Genomic DNA, 23746 nt, shown 5'->3' with positions numbered 1-23746 from the left:
AGAGGGCAGCGGAAATATACACGGAAACCAGTTTTATTTTAAAACTAAGGAATTTTTGGTTCTCTTTAGAGCTTAAGCAAGTTCTTTTTGCCAACATAACATGAAGAACTGTGATACTGGAATGCAGGGTAACAAGTTCTGTTCTTTTTTTTTAATTTTGTATTAGAATTCAATATTCTGAAGTTATGGTCCCAAAAAGCATGTATGATGCATTAATCAGCTAAAAAAAAGCACTACGCTCTGGGAAAACTTGCTTGAACATGCTGTTGTCTTCCCATGCCTTCAAGCTCTTAGAACTGTGAGTGGTATGGCCATGGGAGCGAAAGATAAGCAGGGAGGAGTGCTGGTACTGGCATGAAGGTGAGTGGTAGGCTATGGTAAAGTGAAAAGAGGGCTGGCCTTAAAAGATGACAGGAGATTAATCTCTCTCTCTCTCTCTCAATGAACTTAAAGTAGGGAATGAATTATCACTTGTTTGTGAAATTGTAATTGGTTAGCTCTGAACCAAACTTAAGAGAAACACCATATTCAACAGAAAATTCAGAGGTTTCTATCTGGTTATTGCAGACAGATGCTTATGTGATTAATATGACATGGTCTCCCTCTATATGGACTTCTTTCTAGAACTGTGCATTGTATCAGCCAGGCCAAAGTGGTTGGTTTTTTTTTTTTTTTTTTTTTGGCATCTGTACCTTTATTTCATCTTAGATATTTGAATGTCAGTGCAACAGTAACGTGATAAGATGGAAAATGGGTAATCCTACGTGAGGCTTATTCTTGTTTCAGTACCACGAGCGTTCTGGCTTGAGGCTGGGTAATGTGACACCATTGCTGCCCCTTGTAGTTCACTTCTGAAGTCTGCTTTGTCATGTTATATCCCACCACCTGTGGCAGGAAATGTTAAATTAGTGATTATTCAACTAACCTTAAGATAGAAGGTTATTACTCTTTTGCCTAGTAATTTTATACCCAATTTAAGCTGGATCCAAGGCGTATTTTGTTAACTGAGTGATAACAGCAGGTGAGAAAAATGTTGAAGCATTTAGTCAGAATTTTCTCCTGTTGTATTAGGAAGACCAAAATGCTTACCTTCCAATCTGAAATATTTTAACTTTTTTGTTTTCTGGCTGTGTCATCTGTGAAACTTATGGGAACATTTTAAATTAGTCTGGAGAATTGAAATACTTTCCTCCCAGTCCAGTTTGTCACTATTTCTTTCATCCTACCTCACTTTTTGCATACCTTTTAACATCTGTTTTGTACTATTCGTGCCTCATCACTGGACTCTGTGTCCTGACTCTGAATCTTCCATGCTCTGTGATACAACTAACTGGGAGCTTGATACCTTTGAGATCATTTGAATGCGATTTGAAATGGAAACAGTGAAAACTTGAAACAAATCTTACAACATAGAAGGAACAGCAGGTGGAGGTTTTGGAGTCATTAAAGGAATAAATTTGGTCTTGGCAAGTGATACTTTTCAAGGTTTTTTAAGAAGGAGATCAACATGTTATGGATGGGTGTGGAAGTACTGACAAACTACAAAGGAAGAAAGATGAGAATTGTAGTGTCTGAATATTCTTTTGAACTTACCAGCTTCTGTACATGTTAGGTATTTAAGAATTAGAAGGGTGCTTAGAATCGCTAGTATATTTGAATATATACATATGGATTTTGCTGATAAAAATGATTTACATATCAAGAGAATTTATAAGCTAACTGGATTTTTTGAAGGAATGTTGTATAAAAACAGTGCAAGTAGAAATTCACATGAAAGTCTGGATTATTGTTGGGATTTGATGTCTTCATAGAAAGAAAATGATCGTATGTTCCTGCCTTATTCCCAGCTGCTTAAACACCGACTGTGGTTCCTAGAGCAGAAGGCCATCATCAGGGTTTCGATATGAAGGTTCCTTGTAGATTGAGAGAGCTCTCAGCTGGCTAAGGAGATATTGATTGCTTTTTAAAATTAAAAAAACCCATGTAGTAGAGCTGCTTTTCATGCAGACATAGTCCTCCCTTTGGAGTGCAGCTTGAACCTTTTCTGGCCTATGATGTTTGACTTTTTGTTAAGTATTTGGTCTGTTTTCTCCCCTCCTACCACATTAATCCCTTTTGGATTTTATTTTTGACTATACCTGATCTCTTCAAATTGTTTTCCTTTGGTTGGTTTTGGTTTTTAACTCAGTCTGATAGAGATACTGTCCTTTGAGTTGCCCTTGATAATAGCGTACTATAAACTGGAGAGGGTCATAAAACCTGGAACGGTGAATCCCTTCCTGCCTTTTCCTCGCCAGTAAAAATGATAAAAATTTTTGTTGGCTAAATGGTTTTCCCTTTTCTGTATTATTGTGAATTTTGTTTTTGTTTTGTTTAGGGGGGTTTATTTTTTGATTAAACTTTCATTACATAGGACAGACTTAGCAAAAATGCAGTGTTTCTACATTAATGAATTAATGCATTCATTGGGTAATTATTCATGACCCAATTTTCTTTCATAAAAGTAGGCAATTGATTAGGAAATCATTCACCTATAAAATAGAGAATTAAAATATGTTTACATTCATGCCTTTTTAGATGTTTTTCTTTAAAATGCAGTGTGTGGTGATGTTCTATTATTAGAATTGGGATTGGGAGTCCACGATTGCTGTCATCATTGAACTTCGCAAAAAATATGTTAACTTGCATTTTGACACCTAGAAATCCTTTTAAAGAAACTTTGACTTATTACTGGTATGGAAAACTGTTTCTTTAACTTAGACTTAACAATGTTTACCCAAATATTTTTTAGTTCATCGCGTACTTCCCTCCCCCAAAATCTTAATAGGACATTCAAAGGAACTGTAGTAGAACATGTGATGGTATGTTTGCCTTGTTCTTTTTTTTTAAAAAAAAAGGAAAAAAATGTACATGATGTATGCATGTATATTTGTATTTGTGTATGCACATATATATTACATTTTTATATAAGTGTGTGTATATATATGCACCTCTACCTACTTATATTTATTTAAATCATATATTAGAACTGCATTTTTTACAAAGTTGCTTTCTTCCAATTAGCAGTGTTGAAGTGTGCCCAGATGTATGTTCTGGAAAGACTAAGTTTTTTAGATATTTTCATATGAAAACAATTTGAAATACAGAACAATTAAATGGTTTTTAATTTTTCTTTATTTTGGACTTTTTGTTTTGGGGGGGTGGGAAAGTCTGTTTTGGTAGAATGAATGGATCCTCATTTGTTAAATGGATTTCTGTATGAAAAAAGGGCTTAAAAAGTAAGTTGTTTTCTGTTTTGTTTTGAAACAAGTCTGTTTATGACTTAGAAGGTTTAAAGATATTATGTGCCTATGCAAATACATTGTCTTGAACTGTTATTTATTTTGATGCCAGTCTGTGTGCAGACACATTTCTAAGCAATTAGAATGGATCGATGATTTAGCAAAAGCCAGCAATTCTTCTGAAAAGCATTTCCTTCCCCGTCACAGGTTGGTTTTTTTTATCAAGCTATTTTTGTGCATGTTTGCATTTCATCTCCCAGGTGGTAAAATATAAATCTCTGGTATTGATAAGTAAAACCCTGTGATGGAGAGAGAGTGTTAATCCACCCTTCTTATAACAATGTCTTATTGCTCTAATTCCTTTAATTAAATCACTGCTTTAGTATATAATTGGATATCATCTTACTTTCTCATCTCCTGTGAGATATTTATTGAGAACAACTCTTCCCTGATATGTTAAGACCAGGAAGGTGTTCTGTCTCTATAACTATGGGTGTAATCACAGCCTTTTGGGCAACAGTATCCCAAACGTGGATCAAGATTCAAACTTGTTACACACACAGTCATTGTGGTCTGGGGGCTTAGGGTTTTTGTTGTTGTTGTTTTGCTTGTTTGGGTTTTTTTTTGTATTTCAAAAGACAAAAAAACCCCAAGTGTGATAGAAAATGTTCTTCAGTCTAGAGGTACACATTCAGATGCATGTAATGCATCTGTGTGTGGTCAGTCAGAAAACAGACACATCTCTATTCAGAATAGATATTTGTTATTGGTATACTTTTTCATGCAGACATGTACACCTTTTTTAAGGTCTACAAATATCGTGCAGAAAAGGGGGAGTTACCCGAAGCATTGCAAGCTGTCCTTTTTTCCTAGCTGGCAAACTGTTTCATAACATTTTTCAATTTAATTTGTTTCAAGTACGTACAAATTCTAATAAAGACATACTCTGCAGTAAGATAGCAGGTGGCATTTGTCCATTGCTCATAGCATGATATAGAGTAATCACAGTATTTTATATTTAATACAATGCTGCAGTATGGCATTACTCATGTAATTAATATACACTGGAGATAATGAGTGATCATGTCTAGTATAAGGATAGCATACTACCTTTTTAATTCTATTTTTTTCATATTGTTACTCTGAATTTACAATAGGGATGGGTTCTAATTGCATAGTTCAGTTTGAAATTTCAAGAATATTCACATTAATAGCTTTAATGTGCTTCTTAAGTACAAAGACGGGGCACACTAATGGTCATGTGTCTTACAACTTTATCCCCATTTCATAGTATCCATAATATGTTGGGGTTTCTTACTGGATTTTAATTAAAACAAAACCTGATACAATCTCTAAGCGGGCATAGTTCTGATAAAACAACATACATATGCAGTATATTAGAATGTGATTATGTATTACATGTGTAAGGAACATAACTTATGTATATAATTCAGGCGTGCTCAGGTATCCATAAGGGCCTCAACTTTTCTGTCCCTTGACACGTTCGTGGTTAAATTTTCTGCAATTTTCTGTAAGATCTCTGCATGAGTAAACTCATGGACTTATTATTAGTGTATGTCATCTTAATATAGCATACTCGCAGTGGGCTTTCCTTCTCCCTATTGCACATGCTTCTTCAAGCCATATAGTCCTAAAAAAAGCTATTAATTTGTATTAAAACTGGTGATTGCTATGGCCATAGATAATTGTAAGAAATATTAACAAGAACTAGGGATACTTAATGTGCGAGATAATAAAATGGAATTAAGAAATCAGTCCTTTCTCCCTAGTGCTATACCTGGGCCAGTGCAGGTGTCATGTTGAATTCACACATTGTGTTTTTTGGCTTAACATAGTTTTGCGTGACAATATAAGCTGGTATGAAAAATCTACCGTAAGACGATATGATGCAGTTAGGAATTGTTTGAGATGTTTATTTGTCATTCAAGCAATATGTGCAATAGATATTTGAACCTCTCAAGAGCACTGCTTACTTAAATTCTCTCAGGAAGTTCAACTTTTTCATTAATGTGCTGCTTAACTGTTTTCAGAGTTTGGGCTATAAATTAATTTTATCAAAGATCCTTGGCTTTGCAGTGAAGCTTATTCCACTTTGAATATGTGCAATACATACAATGCTTTATCACATAATTGTTCTCCTGGATTCATCCCAAAGCTATTAAACTGTATTTCTAGGATTCTTTGTGAAAGGAAAACACACCAAATTGTTGAGATCAAAATGGAGTCAAGTTTGTGTTGCTTGATGTGCTGTGTGATTTAAAACATAAAGTGGAGAGCAACATTTAAGGGGTAATTTTCTGGAACATGAGAGATTCGGAGGTCAGCTGCGTTGTGCTATGGCAACCGAGACAGGACTTGTAACTCCTTTGGGTAAAAGATGCTCACAAAGAGCAGGGATTAATTTAATGAGCACCTTATGCTCCCTGCACAATATCTACTGCAATCTTTGCTTCTAATCCACTTATTACGGGCAAAGAAATTTATCTGGTACCTCAATTATTGGAGGGGTTTTTTTGCCATGGTGTTCCCCTCCCCCATTGATAGTAGCCCTTGAAACTCTTAGAAAATTAAAACATTAATCTTAACTGCAGTGGTTGATATTTAACAATTTTTGTATGAAATGACTCGTCTTGCATAGCTACTGGGACAAATGTACAAAGAACATAAATAGTATAATACTTGCAAACTTTGAGGTAACAAGAATAGTATAATGTACATGTTGTGAGGTAGATTATTTTTGTGTGTGTGTTACTTTTCTGTAAGTAAAAGAGCTAAAATAAAGTGAGGAGTGATCCTTTGATTAGCATGACAAAGTGCAAGGTAGAGCAAGCTCCACCTACTTTGTGGAGGCTGTCCCAGACTCATTCAATATGTAATTGCTTTTCTTACAATTTACCTTTCTTTTCATCCCTTTTGGTGTGTACATCACAGTTGATACTGATTTGTTCCTCATGAGTGTATTGAGATTTAGTTACATAACCAAAGAGGTTGTCTCTAAATAAGATATGAGCATGTTAATATTTACTACTAACTACATTTTGTGCTGTGCTTTGTCTGAATAACCTTGCCTTGCACACTTGTCCTCATGGACACTGCTTTGTCCATGATACTTCTGTGTTTTGGACCCATATACCCGCCTTGAATGTAGTAGTCAGAAGCCCACACAGTTGTTGTATAACTTTCCTTCAACAGAAACAGGATGTCCTGTCTCCTTCAAGTTCACTTTAACCCTGTAGCCTCGCTAGCAAGCTTGTACTTCGTATTATGTAATTTATAGTCTCAATCCACTTTCATTAGAGTTGGCCTGTGTTGGAAATGCCACATTCTGTGTTAATCTGTAGCCATGTGACCACCAGTAAGAGTCTTTTCATCAGTTATTTAACAAAGGAGCTACTGATTTGTTGTGTGTGGTAATTTCATTGTCAACGGAGCATGACAAATGACATCTATTCCATTATAGAAAAAGTTTGTGTTAGTTCCAAGATGCATAGTATTTAGAGACAATTTTTTTTTAAATTTGACCTGTCTATAGAGTATTGGGGACACATACTGTAATCAAGCACCTTACTTACTTTTTTTTGGGGGGTGGGTGGGAGGGTGGGTGATGGAGTAACACCTTTTATTGGATTACTATATTGATTGTTTTGGAATTAACTTTTATTCTAATATTTGCAGACTGAGGCTTAGGTTTACACCGTTTTTATACTTCCATAACTAAAGGTGCCAGACTTAAACCAACACCAACGCAAGCTGTGAATGCAGTTGCATCCCATCCATCTGTACACCAGAATCACCATTAGTGTAGATTCCAGTATACCAGATCCATACACCATTTCAATTTACACTTCTCTTGTAGAAATCTGTATTCCAAATCTAAACACCCTTCGTTTTGATGTAACCTGTGTCCACTGTGTGGGAAGGATGGTACCTTTTAGTTTGTAATTTCTTGTTTGCAAAGTAAAGACTCAGTGTTGACTTAAATAGAATCAATATATAATTTTTTGAGGAAGGCTAAAGGATACATGCATTTGTATCTACAGAAGTCTAATTAGGTTTGAAGAATAGTCTGCAACATGTTCACTAGGATCTTAGGAAAAGTTACCTTCTGGGCAAAGTACTGACTTCACAGATCTCATCCCTGTTTTGTGTTTTTCATCATGAATTCACATTGTCTAACCCTAGAATAATAATTCAGATTAATTTATCCTATGGAAAAAAAACCCCAACCTTATAAAACACCGCTACAGAATAAACAAATATACTCAGTATTATTTCAGATATTTCTGTTCGTTGCTCAGTGTGGTCTGGTCCAGAAGTTTGTGTCCTATTCTGTCTTTTAACTTGTTGCTAAAAATCTGTACTATAACAGTAAGAGGGATTTGACTGTGCATAGTCTGAGGGTGAAGAATTACTTTTCATAAAACACTTCTCATTGTGTAATGCGGTCAGAGAACTCATGATCCAGTTTCTGTTTCTGAATAATAGTGTTAAAACACAGCTGTCCTTGACTTAAAAATTGTCAGAAAACAGTGAGACAAGTTACTTCCTAAAAACTAGCAAAATTGTATTTAAATATGATTAGTCAAAGATCTGCTGAAAACTAATGAGTAAATATAAAAAGTTTCAACACCTATAGTTTCATTTTAAAACAGCATGAAATAAAAAGCTTCTGGATTTTATGATAAATATTCCTTCTCTTTATTCATCAAAGAAAATTCTCAGAAACCATATGCTTGACCTAGTAGATGCAATGGTTGTTTTACTGGCTTGATGGAATAAAACCTCCAGGCTTCAAAAGAGCTAGTGGTTGTGGGTACTGGGGAGGGGGGATAGTTTATATAGATATATATTTTTTTTAATTATTAATTAAAAAAATACCTGCACAATGTGCAGCTCGTGCCTTTTAGCTGAACTTTGGTCATCTCGTAAGATAGAAGCTCTGTATGGCATCTGTGTGAGTTTTTTTTGTTGTTCTCTAAATTGCTCGTCTTTGACTTCTGTAGACTGGAAACTAAATCCCAGCTATTATTATCTGTGAATGCTTATCTCTAGTTGACAGTGGAAGACAACACAGCTGGATAAATAAGAATCATGTATTCTGTGACTTCTCTTGTTTCCTAAATCTTCCTGGCCTGGTAGAAAATGCAGAGCTCTGTTAATTGAAATTTCATACTTCTTATTTGAAGGGCATGAAGATGAATCTTGTGGTGAACCTGTGAAATGACATCAGGGAGGGCTTGCCATTTGCCAAAACAAAACCTGAATATAGAGCAGAATGCAATCACTGACGTGGATATTGAAATCCAGATATATGTTAATTAAGTCCTGAAGTACATTTCACCTATTATCCTCACTATGTAATATTGACTGTGTGGGAATAGTACTTGATTGCTGAATGTATGTTTTGAAAAATCGAAGTATAGGCTTTTGACACAAAATACAAGTTTCTCCTTCTGACAGATTCATTAATTACAAAAGTCAGTATCAAGTGCCAAAGTACAATTTACAATATGCAATAATTACTCGTGGGTTTAGTTAGCAATAAGTTTCTTAACTGAAGTGAACCTAACTCTCTGTGAGCAGAAAAGGAAACATTAATTTACTAATGTGCTAAGTAGTAGCTTTTGAACTTGTGAAAATAGAGTTTATATTCACATGCATGGTGATTATAATGATGATGAGAGAAAATAATTAACTATATATACATATATATATGTGTGTGACTTTATGTATACCTGTTTAAGGATCAGGCTAGTGGTAGTTGGTACTATTCATCAAAACTGAGCTTTTCTTTTCATTTTGTTTTCTAGAAGAAACGAAAACAGAGTACTCAAGATGAAGATACAATCAGTATCTGCAGCCTGGATACAAGTGTGAGTAATTTTGTTTTCCTTTTTGCTGTCCCTCCCCACCCACCCCCAAACTAAAATACGGTTATTATGGGTGCTCTGAAACAAACCCGTTCATATTTTCAGCTATATTGTTTTCATACATAGCGTGAATAACTTGTTCTGCTTATTATAAAAATTTAAATCTGATATATTACTGCATTTCTTTTTTCTGTAGTAAAACTTTTGAAGAGAAAAATAAAAAGTCAGAATTGACAGTAAAGCAGCGAATCTCTTATTAGTAAATAGTAGTAGTAAATAATTATCAGGATAAAAGGGCATTGTGAATGCAGGACTTAAAAGCAGACCTTTTATCCCATTGCATGGTTGTATGAGAGATTTTATTTCAGTTATGTCAGTGGTGGTTAATGCTGGTGTTGTGAAGCTGTGTAATGTGATATTAATACAATTAAGAGACCTGTGTGTTTCACTGCTGAAGTGATGCGCACGTCACATAGAGCTATGCTACTCTATCACACACTTCAGATGTGAAGAAGCCATCAGAAAACATTTTATATAAATTGTGCAGTTTTTAATGTGTATACTTTTCCATACAAACAGACTTTTTCTAACTTGTGAATTTTTTAATTGTTTCTGTAAGTAAAGGTGAAATATTGACTTGTCTGAGTTGGTAAAACTGGTTTTATTATTTAAAAAAAAAAAGTACTACAGTGACTGGTGTCTGCTTACTTTAAAAATGTAAGGACCAAACTCTTTCTGTTGATTTTGGTGGATGTTGAATCAAAGTATTAATGAGTGTAACTATGCAGTAAACTGCAATGCATGTTGTTTTTCCTGTAAAGTTGTTACATAAGGGTAACAACTTGCATTTATCACTTCAAATCCATGGAACTAAAATATATGTAGGAAAATTTACCATTCTTTCTGTTCAGTGTTTGTATCATCATTTTCAGTGTTTTGTTTACAGTCAGCTGTTGAACTAGTTTTCTCTTTCTGTAGACCTCTCATGTAGTACAGACAGAAAAAGTAAGTTAAAAAATAGAGAATAAAAGCTGCTTGTTTTAACAGTTTTTTATTTATTAGCAAGTGTCAAACCTAGTGCTGTGGTTTCTTTAATGATCAGATTTGATTTTTGTTTTTGAAGTATACCTGTTCTTTGAAGAAGCAATTACATTTAAGGGTTTATCTGCCTGCATGGCTGCAGACAAATGCAAGCTCTTGTAGACACTTCAAGTGGGCTGGGTAGAATCCAGCACCGTTTTGGAGATCATTAAGCCACAGTAGCCTGACCTTGTCTGTTAGCTAATACTTCAGTGTTAGTTAATCACATTAGACCTTACATTGGGCCCTACTTCAAAGGAACTGTTATTCCTTTAAAGGAATTTTAAAGAAATTGTTATTCTTCAGGGAAAATTCAAAATTGTTGACTACTTATTCTTGACAAATTGATAGCTTTTTAGATGCCTGACTCTGATCTGGGATGGAAAATGCTGGTTTTAACTATTTTCATGTTTCTGTAAAGAGTATGTATTTTATTCTTGTATAATTAAGACAATTATGTAAAATTCTCTTGTGTAGAAGCTGTTAGCTTCTGTAGAAATACTTGGATGAGTATAACTTCTGTTTTGGCTAATAGCTAAGGATTTAAATACTGCTTAAAAGGTACAGTTTCTGTTAATAGGTGAATTCTTAGAGGAGGGCGATCTAATGTGATCTTACCTCTGAATTTGGCCCACAGAAATACAGACAGAAAGCATAGAGCAAAATAAGGTTCGGAGTTTACTGATAAGCAATAGAATGCCCTTCATTTCCAGCTATTAAATGCTACTTAAAATTTATAAAATACTATTTCCTTGATACTGCTTTTGTGCGTAACCATTATTATTGGCAAGACAAGTGAATAGAAATATGAATCAGAGAAAAGATAAAGCAATTAACTAAATGTTTCTATGCTGATCTATGAGACAATGACTATTAAAACTATTGAATTTTGATTTTCATGAAAATATTTGTAAATCCCTACGTTAGATGGATCCTGTCAATAAAATGTGTGAAGGGCTGTTAAAACTATTCCCGCTGTCTTCAATGAATGACTTCACTACTTAAATTTAAATGCATACTGAAGTCTGTATTCTTAGCAAATTGTAGGTAGAGAAGGGGCAAGAAAGAGAGGGAGGAAGAAGTTTGAACCTTTCCTTACGGGACTTCAGAATTACTCAGGTCAGCAGGGTGGGGAATATCTCGTGAGGATATAATAGGTAGTGGTATGCAGTGTATCTTGAAGAACGGTCTGTTTATTTAAATGGACAATTTATATAAATACTAGTTGATTTATCTTTTTTGCTTGAGGTAGCCTCAAGCCTGTCACCATTTTTTTATGTTGCCAGAAAGTACTGATTATCTTATGCTGTACAGCCAGACAGAATATACTATGTCTTGTACGACAGTTCAGGGCAAAGTTTCAAAGACACATTATAATACTACAGTTTCCTATTCAGCATGTGATACTGTGCTCTCATCACTGATGTCATGGTTTAACCCCAGTTGGCAACCAAGCACCAGACAGCTGCTCGCTCAGCCTCCCCCGCCCGCAGTGGGATGGGGGAGAGAATCGGAAGAGCAAAAGTAAGAAAACTCATGGGTTGAGATAAGAACAGTTTAACAACAACAACGTAATGAAAAGGAAAACAACAACAGAGAGAGAGAGGAACAAAACCCAGGAAAAACAAGTGATGCGACTGCTCACCACCCATCGACTGACGCCCAACCAGTCCCCGAGCAGCGATCACCTCCCCCAGGCCAACTCCCCCCAGCTTATATACTAAGCATGACGTCACATGGTATGGAATATCCCTTTGGCCAGTTTGGGCCAGCTGTCCTGGCTATGCTCCCTCCCACCTTCTTGTGCACCTTCTCGCTTGCAGAGTATGGGAAGCTGAAAAGTCCTTGACTTAGTGTAGACACTGCTTAGCAACAACTGAAACATCAGTGTGTTATCACATTATTCTCATGCTAAATCCAAAACACAGCACTATACCAGGTACTAGGACAACTGATAATAATTGGTGTTAAGGCTAGTTTGCCTCTGGCTGTGACAGAAGACTTAAACTGTCAGGGTGACTTCCTTCGAGAGGGAAAGTGCCTTTGTTTTGGAAAATCAGTCTGGCGTGTGACCTCATAACAACACCCTCAGGTTTTTTAGCTTTAGTTAATGGTTCAAGTGTGCCCATCAAAACTTGGTGCTGTTGACATTAAAACAAGTTGGGCAGGAAGAATTATGCATTTTCTAATGACTCATGTTCCTGCCCATTAGGTTATAATCATCCTGGTAATGGACTGTCATCTTTGTGAGCCTTCTGGACATGGCAAATAAACATTTGTTTTCCTTCCACATCATATTTTGCTGATGGATAATGATAAAGACAATGCTGAGTATGCATCTAGGTTGAATACCTGCTCCTTAAGTTCTAGGTGTCTCATGTCATTAGAAAATATTAGAGGGTCTTCTAGCTGCACTGTGGAATGTTGTAGTGTGAAGGGCCAGTTGGAATCCAGCAGTCCATGGCTGAATACTTATCTGTAGAAGCATTTTCTTCTGTGTGTGTGCTTAAAAAGTACAAGAAAAGGGAGACATGCTAGAAGATGCTGTTTATATTGGGGAGGAATGTCTTTTGTCGGCTTGGGTTTTGCTCTTAGAGAGCCATAATTGACATTCCAAACAATTAGAGATTTTGTTACAGAGCAGAGAGTTGGCTGTATTTTGTTCTCATGTTTGTGAAGGCAAATTTCAAAAAGAAGGCAAATTTCAAAAAGAATCGGTTCGCACCTCACAGAAACCAGCTGTGGGTGGTGTTAGGCAAAATCACCTTTCCTTACTGTGTTGCTCTCCACTATTCATATACTTACGCAAAAAAAAAAAACCAACAAATGGGGGGGGGGGGGGAGGAAGAGAAGTATCTAGAATAATCAGAAGTTCGGAAAAGTTTCCATGTAAGAAACAATCAAATATACTGAAACTTATATAAACTGAAATCAAATATACTGGGGGAAAAAATGGTGGGTGGTTAGTTCTATGAAATATGATCAGTATAAGGTTGTTCATTCTCTTGTGATTAAGGGCACAAAATGAAACTCTTTGTAGATTCATACAAAACCAAAAGGGATACTTCTTCACCTAGCATGCAGAATTCTGGCACAGGGTGTTCTGGATACCAGAGGTTTGCAGGAGTTCAAAAAGCGGATTGGACAAATTCATGGAAGAAAAATCCATCGAGCTATTAGATGGAGTGAAACCGTCCGTCTGAATAAATCTTACAACTTGCATACTTCTGGAGTCTGGGAGAGTAAGCTACATGTGTATCACTAGGTGTTCACTCTGCTTTCACACACTTCCCTGGACAGCTGTTCTTTACCATAGCTAGAGACGTGGTACTGGCCTCAGAGACCCATCCTTAGCCTGAGTCATAGCCACTCTGAGATGACTTTAATTAGCCCGATACACTACCTTTTTTCTTCCAAGCAATGACAATTTTGAAATGACATAGTGAGGGCCCTACACTTAGTTGGAGCCTTTGGGTTGTGGCATGATGTAAATAACCAAATGTTCAGGTTCCTTTGTCTAGCAGCTCTCTATAAGTCTTTGAAAGATGTGCCAATTTGTTTATATGTATATCCTCAATGAAAGCATTTACTTTCCAAGGCAGTGGCTAAGAATATCAAAATTTGAATGCATGTGTTCCCTATTATTAATTTAGATTCTTACTGGGATAATTATATATTATTAAATTTTTACAGATAATAGATCTCTCAGGCTCTGTAATAAAATTGGTTTTATTAAATAGCGTATACATTTAGCAAATAAGCATGTTAGACTTTCCTGTGCAGCATACTTCCTGGTTTACATAACTCGGTGAATGACTCCCGTTCAGTTCTTCCAGCTCGCTTAGCTGCTGATGTAAGGAAACGCTGTCAGTCGCATGCTGCAGTCGCTGCTTCACGCATCACCTCAGGGATATGCCTCTTCTTTGTACTTGCCAATGGAAAGATCTGGCCATCTTTTACTCTGTCTAAAGTTTCCAATTTGTGTGAATGCATCTGTTCATCACCTTTGTCCAGGAGAGAGTGGGGATGGGAAAGAAAGAGTATTAACTATTTAAAGACTGGAGTTGCTTCATACCTTGGAAAGCAACATACGTTTGGGTCTCCTGCTAATTTACATCATCTGTCTACAATCTTTATGTAAAAATAGATTTTATTTTTTTTTTATGACTGACCATTGCCAGACACACCTGTCTTTTCCAGGGGAATCAGTCATAAAGACAGAATTTCCTTTCACAGGAAATGCTGGTTGGAGCTTTGCTGACTCAGGACAAGGACTGGTAACCTAAGCATGTTAAATGATCCTTTGTATTTGTTTAGTGATCTGGACTGGTATTGATGCTTCAGGAGTTGATAAACTGGCTTATTGAACTGACTGTTTGGTCTTGGCTCATTTTATTGCCAGCTTAAAGAAGTGGATTTGTAAATCCCCTCAATGTCAAATAGTTTGTGATAACTTGTGACAGATGAGGCCAGCAGGCTGTGATGGCTGAGTGCATGAATATACGAGGCCACTGCAGTCTGAAGTCTGTATTTGAATGAAAATGCACATATTATCCAACATGCTTTTGTCCATGTTGGCCTCCACTGGAAGGTTTATTTTGTATTCAGTCTATACGGTTAATTCAGCCTATAGTGTGTTTCATGCTTGTGCTTTTAAAATGGTGATATATTCTAGAGTGATTTGCATATGCATATTGATTTACAGACATTATGTAATTAATATGGCTTACACAAACTTTAGATTTTATAGATGTCCTTTTATACCTTGGAGAGTTGGGACAGGCAAACTGATACAGCTTTAAAGATCATAGAGAGCGAAGTACCTTTTTGTGTTTAAAACACCCTCCTAGAGCTCTACAATTCTGTGTATTCCTCCTTGTGCAGACACTATGTCTCTCCTTACTTAAATTCTGAGCTGCTTCCAGATTTTTTCTGCCTGTGCTTTCACTCCTTGTTGCTGCTGCCACTTTTGGTCTTTTCTGATACCCAGACTTTGAAATGTGGGTCTTCAGTCTGTGCAACCTTTTCCTGAACCTGGTGGAGTGCTGGAGGAGTACAAGGGTTTGTGCTCCTCAGTCAGGGTCAGGTAGCCGGTTCTTTAGCTATGCTCTGTACCTTTTGTGGAAACAGGGTATCCATTTAGTTTCTGTAGGCCAAGTGCTCTTTGGGAATTCTGGACTGTTACATATAGTTAGTGTATCATGCTAAGCAAAGTGGTGATGGACACTGTTATCTGGAGATTTTTAGGTAGAGCACTCAGCAAGGTAGTTAAAAGCAATGTATTTTTAATGGCCATTGCAAAAGGGGTAACTGCAAAGTAGTTGGAATCTTGCAGTAGTGATAGATGATACTATGTGCCTCATGAGTCTCAAGTAACTCAGGAGGTATCCAGAGCAAAAAGCTGGTAAAACCTAATAGAAAACTTGCACTTTTCAGAATAAAATTACACTTATTTAAGCAAAATCCTGTTCAGAAGAAGAAACAGGGTGATGGTGTGCAGTTCTTCTCTGCAATCAGTTGTATGCAAAATTTGTTGTAAACTCATGGAAGTTGCTTTTGTTTTCTTGTTATATCGAGGAGAAGGAACATAAAACAAATACATGATGAACTAGACAAGTAAAACATTTTCATAAAGAAGGTAAAATTCCATATGCAAAGCTTCAGAAGAGTTATTTATTTTGATTATATAGAACAGTTGTTGTTACTCAAAATAAAACTCTTCCAAATGGTCATTTATTAGTGCATTCTGAACTGGAGAAGTCTTACTGGTCCTCTGTCTACTTGAAAGTTAAAATACACCCCAATATAAAATACAAAAAGGTACCCAGACTTAAGCTACATTTGCATACGCTACATCAGAGTTCATTAATTTTTATTGCTTTTAGTGCTGAGTGAACATTTGTTATGTATTTGAGAGTCAATATAACTGAAACGTCCTTTGACCTAATTAAACTTAATTATAAACTCAATAATACTTGATTGCCTAAGGTATGGCGAGCTAGCTTTGAAAAGCTTAGAGAGGATTACTTCTACATCAGCTTATCAGAGTTGAGATAATTAAAATATATATTGTATCTGGGTCTTTTTATTTCTATAAACTCTGGTCTGTTGCATGTTCATAGTATGAAAGGCCTTCTGCTTGCCCAGTAAGATGTATACAATATGTTTGAATTATGCATGACTTTTTAATATTGCTCTATCTCATAGGCGGTCAGTGCTCCATCTGGATTCAGACTTTATAATAAAGTGCTGTTCTTAATCCATTATTAATCCATCATATGATTGTTATAGACTAGACACTGTCTGCTGTTGGGTATTTGGAATAGCGTAAAGTCATTTATCTTAAGGCTATGTTTTGTTATTCTCTTGCTATTTCTCATTAAACAAGGCCTACAAGTGCTCTATTGGAAAAATGTATAAACTGCTGGTTATGCTGCTTTCTCCCCCCCCATTCTGGAATGATCTCAAACTTTCTGTGTAGTGTTGCAATACAATTACTCTTTATTTACGTGAACAGCTTCTCAGAATTTGGCTAATTGTTCCAGTAAGTCTCACAGATTTTTCTGGTGAAGATAGCAAATGTGTGATGAAGTTGGACATCTTCAGTACAAATCTGTCTATACAAATATGCCAAATCCTTTGGAAACATGGACCAAACTGTCTTAGAACATACTTGTGCAACTGGGAACTGAGTAAGAAAATGGTCTCTTGTGTGAATTCACCCAGTTCCTAGAAATTAAAGCTGATCTATAGATACCTTAAATGAAGTATGGTTGTTAAAACCAACTTTCTTTAAGGTTTAACTCAAGCTATAACAATATCTTACTGTGAGTCACTAGCATCTGTTTGTCTGCTCCTATTTAAATTCATGTACAAGACATAATTGGAATACAACATCCTTTCCTACAGTACAGAGAATCCACTGACCTCAGGGAAATTGTTCCCTTTTATTTTTTTTTCTTTTCAGAAATTGGACATGGAAGAAAAAATACTGTAACTAATTAACATATATGGCAAATTCAGTACAACTCTGCCTGTATGCAAGACTATTAAGCGATCCTGTATGTATTAGGGGTTCCAAAAGCATTTTTTTCTTGATGTGCAGTGTTCAGATTGTCTTAGTAGTTCTAATGTGCTACTTATTTCATATAAAACGAGGTTTGTTTACAGACAAAAAAGAAAGGGTATCTGAGTAAAGAATACCTGTTGTTTAAGTGGGGTCTGTAACTGAAAAATGACTGAAAAATTGGGATCAGTGAAGGAAAATGCAGTTTAGGGAGGTAGGCTACAGTCATGTTGTCTTTGGCAAACTAATAAAGCTTTAGGAAAACAAATAATATTGCCAGTGGGTCTCTAACTTTATATTTTATAGAAAAGGAATACTGTACATGAATAAGCAATGTTTATAATATTCATTTTTATAGTTAATATATAAATAAATTTATATACTTAATATTCATTTATACCAACATGTTAAAAAATGATCAACTAAATGAAAAAGAACAACATCAGTCCTTCTGAATACCATGTTAAAGAAATTATATATTCTTTTTAATGAAACAAAAGTGTGACCAGAATGAGCGTTGTGTTCTGGCAGAATTACTGAAGCTGTTGCTGTATCAGCAGTAAGTTTAACATATGTAAAGTATTTACAGACAAAAGGGGGGAGGGGGCACAGAGACTTTCAGACATTATTTAAATGGAGTTTATATAGAAGGTATAAATAAAATCTGCAAATTATTTTTTTTTCAGGGAAACACAAATTGCTTATGTCTGCATTAACACACAGATATCTATCAGTGTCTGTACTTGGTCTTTTAAGGTTGGTGCTTTGGTGGTAGGATTCATCTTGTCTACCTTTTGGCAGCTATAACTACAAGTTAGTTATCTAAATTTCCTTTATACTTTTGAGATTTGGATCTTGTTTTGACAAGAACATGTAAGAGAGATCAGCTGAATCTTGCCTTGATACTGTCTGTGAAATGTGTTTTGTGGCAAAGGGAAGATAGTACAGAAGAGACTGGAAGGAAAATATAGGTACAGGCTTTAGGGAGGTTGTTGGGACATGTATGCCCTGTGCAAGAATGCATAAACTGGTGTGCTTCTGAGCTCATGGTACAGCTGCAGGACTTTTTGCATTCTTTCCTAGCATTCCCTTTTCTAGTTCTTTTTCTCTTCTCCTTCAGCTTATTGGCATGGATGCCCTTTTGAATAGAATAGAACAGACTATTTCAGTTGGAAGGGACCTACAACGATATTTAGTCCAACTGCCTGACCAATTCAGTGCTGACCAAGTTAAAGCATATTATTAAGGGCATTGTCCAAATGCCTCTTAAACACTGACAGGCATGGGGCATTGACTGCCTCTCTAGGAACCTGTTCCAGTGTTTGACCACCCTCTCGGTAAAGAAATGCTTCCTAATGTCCATCCTAAACCTCCCCTGGCACAGCTTTGAACCATTCCCACACATCCTATGGCTGGATACCAGGGAGAAGAGCTCAGCACCTCCCTCTCCACTTCCCCTCCTCAGGAAGCTGCAGTGAGGTTGCCCGTCAGTCTCCCTTTCTCCAAACTGGACAAGCCCAAAGTCCTTAGCTGCTCCTCAGAGGACATTCCTTCCAGCTCTTTCACCAGCTTTGTTGCCCTCCTCTGGACGCATTCCAGTACCTGAACATCCTTCTTAAATTGTGGGGCCGAGAACTGCACACAGTACTCAAGGTGAGGCTGCACCAATGTTAAATACAGCAGGATAATCACCTCTTTTGACCATGTGCTGGGCTGCTCTCCAGCTACTCCTCTCCCAATACCACTGTATCTATGGTTTCAATGCTGCTGTACTGACCACAGCTAATAATGGTGGAATCGATCTAGTTGAACACTTGTCTAGTCCTGCTCCACAGATCAATAAGTAATAGGCAGAGTTACTGAAACCATGTGCAAAATAAGGGAAGACCTTAAGGGGGTTTCCTTTGTCAAAGTATGTAAGCCTTTAGTTTGGCTGACTTGAGTGTTTGAATAGTCTCATTGAAATAACTGCTGGAAGTCAGAGGAGCTACTTAAATACTTGAAGATAGGTAAGCCTGTTCAAGTGTGCTTCACTGAATTGCAGTATGATCTGTAAAATTTAAATTCCATGCATCTTGTAAAATCTTTGAAAGATTAGAAGATGCATTATTAAGAGATGTATCTTTTGAAGAGATACATCTGAACAAAAGGAAGCATGTCCACTTGCTATTTACGATCTTGATTAAAAAAGGCAGAGTTAGACTAAACAAGTTATTGTACTGTTAAGACATGTAACAGTAGAGGAAAAAGCAGTAACACAAATTCCAGAGCTAAGGATGATTGATATGTGCATAAGCATACAATAAACAGTAAAAACAAAATAGAAATGCCTAGTTGAAAACAAAAAAAGATAAATTCAATTTATTTGTATGCCTTTTCCTCTGCTTGGAGATTATTTCTTTGTGCAATTCTTGGCATTCTACAATCTTTGAGGGGGAAATAAAGAAAGATTTTGTGGGGAACTCATTGGTTCCTAGAAAGTGATTTTTCTTCTAATGCTTTTTTCTTTTTTTCTGATGAGGCATGCTCAGTATTATGTTCCTAAGCTGAAAATATGCATAACTGTGGAGCAAGACAGACATTGTGAAACCCCTTACAGGAATCCAGGGATGCTTTTCAGATATTGCAAAGCTATCATTTATACTTTTGCCATCTGTTTTAATTGTTGATCAAATCTTAAATTGTGATAAAGTCTTGGGAGCTGTGGAGGACTCGTAGTACAAAACTGGAAACAGATTGTACCAGTTCTTAGATTTAGTGTGTTTTTGGTGAGATTAACCATGGTCATGCAAATTTTTTCTTTCCTTGATTGTAACCACAGAAGAGAAGAAAATGAACTAAGGTTTTGCCTCCAAATCAGAAATGTTTCATCCAAAAGATCCATTCAGTCTGTATGCTTTGCTCCAAACCGCAGCAAATTACCTGACTGAAAATATGACACAAAAGAGAATTTATCTTCAAGAAATACAAAGAACTTGTTATTTTTATGACATCTGCACATAACACTCTATTTATCTCTCTGATTCAGTCAAAAGTAGTATACATAAGTCTGTGTTATGTTGAAAATAATTATTTTGGATAGTAATAGTAGTATATGTTAGGTTCAGTTCAGTCTGGCTGCGTGGTTTTTGACTGAGGGTCCTAAATGAGCCTTCCAACTTGTACTCTGAAGTAGCATATTACACTACTTGTGGCAGGTACTTATAAGCCCTCTTGGCCACATCTCCATAAACTGCAGTCCAGCACTTCTTACGCTACAGCAGTTATTTTGTGTATGGTATACTAAAAGTGAGGTTTTGATTAATTTCCTTTAATATCTTTTCTATCCTACGTTGTCTTTAGAATAGTGACTTTATAGGCAGATGGTGGTTAGCAGTGCAGTGTTTTCCACTTACTGTTCATATCTCATTGCAGTGTAGTAATTTGATAAATCGAATGTTATTTTCTTGAATGATGCTGTTTTTCTTTATGATATTCCTCCATAATGGAAAATAGCAATTGAAGTTTGAATTCAGTTTCAATTACTTTTGGGTTACGGAACCAGACTTGGCGTATACTTATTTTCAACATGGCAAAATCGGGAGCGTTTGTGAACAGAAATGTTATTGACAGCTATGAAGTTGGATATCCATTAAGAAATGGGTGTGGTGATTGGCTTGATGAAGATTTACAAAGGAGATGTAGTTACATTTTCATAATGAAATTGAATCAAGAAACAAGAGTTACTATAGTTTGGCTGGTTTATTTGGAGGTCAAAATAAAAACTGATATTAGTTCTATAGTGATAAATATTATATAATCCAATACTTTTTCTAAAATCAAATTTTATACATCATCACTGGTAACCGTATTTTATATTGAATCTATAATATGGACCATGCAGACAGAATTTTTAAGAAAAAATGAAGGATCTGTGTAAACAATGTGCTGGGTGTGCCCTTTAGTCAGAGAATTGAGTTTTTCCAAGTTGTGTTATATTTTTTATTAAAACAGTCTACCTATAATTATTCCATTGAGGAGGGAAAGGGTGGCCCATTCGTCTTCAAATAACTGCTGGGAGTGTTTGAAATTGTGACATAGTCCAGTGTTTACTGAAGTCTCGAGTGGAAGTCAGGTCAGGATTTCATTGAATTAGCATGGCTGTATATTTTAAAGTCCATAAACTTCTGTAATGCCAGATACATTTTGGCTATGCCTCTAGAAGTGACCAACCATAACAGGAAATTAAGTTTGTACATAAATACACTGGTATGCCTCTGTAATACCGTAGGGTTAGGATAGGCCTCATGAGGGCATTTGTCCCATCCATCTCTCTCGGTGGTTGAATTAAATGATAATTAAGTTATTCATTACAGATATTTCTGCAAGTTTTTTTAGAAGCCTCTGCTGCTTCTGCAGGCAATCTAGTCTAGAGCTTCTCTGTGTCTGTTGTTAACAAGATTTTCCAAGTCACAAACCAGTTGAAGACACTGCCTTATACTGTACATGATAGTTCAGATCAATGTAAGACTATAAAATCCACTGAACGGATATGGACAGGGAATCCTATACTACACTTTTCACTGTAGCCAGAACCTACTGATAAGCAAAGTTATTGCAGATGATGCCTTTTGCTTTACAAGAGTTAAAGTTGATAATTTTAATGAAGTAAAATGCAGCAATAGTTGATCTTTTCATTGGGCAAATCAGAGGAGGTACTCTTTGTTTCAGCAAAAGAGAAGAAAAAGTAATTTTATCAGTATGTTGGCCTGATTTTCATTAAATACTAGATTATATCTGCCTGTATCTTCTGAAGAAACTTGTTGTACTAGGTTGTCTTTGGGGTTTTTTTGTGGTGGTGTTTTTTTTTTTAACTGGCTGCATTTTAGCCGGAAAATCATTATCAAATAACTCCTTGAGCAAGAACTTAGCAACAAGAAAAACAAAGACGAGCCTCATAACTATAAATCTTACCAGTATTTTGTCAGTAGTAGTATTACTGTACAAAATTTTCCTTTAGATACTTTCTACTTTTGGCTGGTAAGAGTAGGTTGGAAAAAAAAGATAAAGTTTCACACAGATATTTGAGGTTACGTGGTCTACTTGGCTTGTATTTATTCCAGCATGAGCCTTAAGTTTTCTGTGTAACCTTCAGTGAACCATCCGACCTCTCTCTTGATCAGATTCTTATCTGCAAAATACGAATAATGATGCTTGCTTGTTTTCCTAAGCTGCTTTGTGACGAAAGTGCAAACATTTCTAGAGGAGTGTTCTGCATTGCCATTGCCAATGACTACAATTGGAAGGGGTATATACCAGTGCAGGCTGTTAACCAAGGTCACTTCAGTGCAGAATAGTGTAGGAAGACATAAGCAGGTGAGTACACGCCAGAGGGACGGGATGCCATCCAGAGGGACCTGGACAAGCTCGAGAAGTGGGCCCCTGTGAACCTCATGAGGTTCAACGAGGCCAAGTGCAAGGTCCTGCACCTGGGTCGGGGCAACCCCCAGTATCACTACAGGCTGGGGGATGAAGGGATTGAGAGCAGCCCTGCCGAGAAGGACTTGGGGGTACTGGTGGATGAAAAGCTGGACATGAGCCAGCAACGTGCGCTCGCAGCCCAGGAGGCCAATCGTATCCTGGGCTGCATCCAAAGAAGCGTGGCCAGCAGGTCGAGGGAGGGGATTCTGCCCCTCTACTCTGCTCTGGTGAGACCCCACCTGGAGTCCTGCGTCCAGCTCTGGAGCCCTCAGCATAAGAAGGACACGGACCTGTTGGAGAGAGTCCAGAGGAGGGCCACGAAAATGATCAGGGGGATGGAACACCTCTCCTATGAAGAAAGGCTGAGAGAGTTGGGGTTGTTCAGCCTGGAGAAGAGAAGGCTTCAGGAAGACCTTCTTGCAGCCTATCAGTACTTAGAGGGGGCTTGTAAAAAAGATGGCAGCAGACTTTTTAGCAGGGCCTGTTGCAACAGGACAAGGGGGAATGGCTTTAAACTAAAGGGGGTTAGATTTAGACTAGATATAAGGAAGACATTTTTTATGCTGAGGGTGGTGAAACACTGGCCCAGGTTGCCCAGCGAGATGGTGGATGCCCCATCCCTGGAAACATTCAAGGTCAGGTTGGACGGGGCTCTGAGCACCTGATCTAGTTGAAGATGTCCCTGCCGATGGCAGGGGGGTTGGACTAGATGACCTTTAGAGGTCCCTTCCAACCCAAACTATTCTATGATTTTATGAATCTTAAAGTTTATTGTGACAGAGAAGTGTAACATGATTTTTCATAAAAGTTTCACTAGTTTTCTCTGGGGGCATCTTTCAATGCCATGGTAATCTTAGAATATTATCTCTGCATAGCAGTGATTTCCTAATTCATTTGGTAGCCCTTAGGTCCCCTTATCTCCTGGGGAAGTTTTTTTTTTTATTATTATTTCTACCATTCCTTTATTA

The 23746-nt window shown here is 36.8% G+C and overlaps 1 protein-coding gene across 4 annotated transcripts in view; it reads left to right on the top strand.

Moving 5' to 3' along the window:
- Positions 1-23746, top strand: part of ARHGEF3 (Rho guanine nucleotide exchange factor 3) — a 142091-nt gene that overhangs the window by 63462 nt on the left and 54883 nt on the right. For 3 of the 4 annotated variants that reach the window (XM_076346300.1, XM_076346298.1, XM_076346301.1), the window contains one exon: positions 9113-9175. In XM_076346300.1, coding sequence (XP_076202415.1) covers positions 9113-9175 — 63 coding nt within the window. The remainder of the gene's footprint in view (positions 1-9112; positions 9176-23746) is intronic. The other variant, XM_076346299.1, reaches the window with a different exon arrangement.

The sequence above is a fragment of the Aptenodytes patagonicus genome, chromosome 8, assembly GCF_965638725.1.
Source record: "Aptenodytes patagonicus chromosome 8, bAptPat1.pri.cur, whole genome shotgun sequence".
Classification (NCBI taxonomy): Eukaryota; Metazoa; Chordata; class Aves; order Sphenisciformes; family Spheniscidae; genus Aptenodytes; species Aptenodytes patagonicus.
The sequence above is the reverse complement of the archived record's forward strand: the minus strand, read 5'-3'. Positions and strand labels throughout refer to the sequence as shown.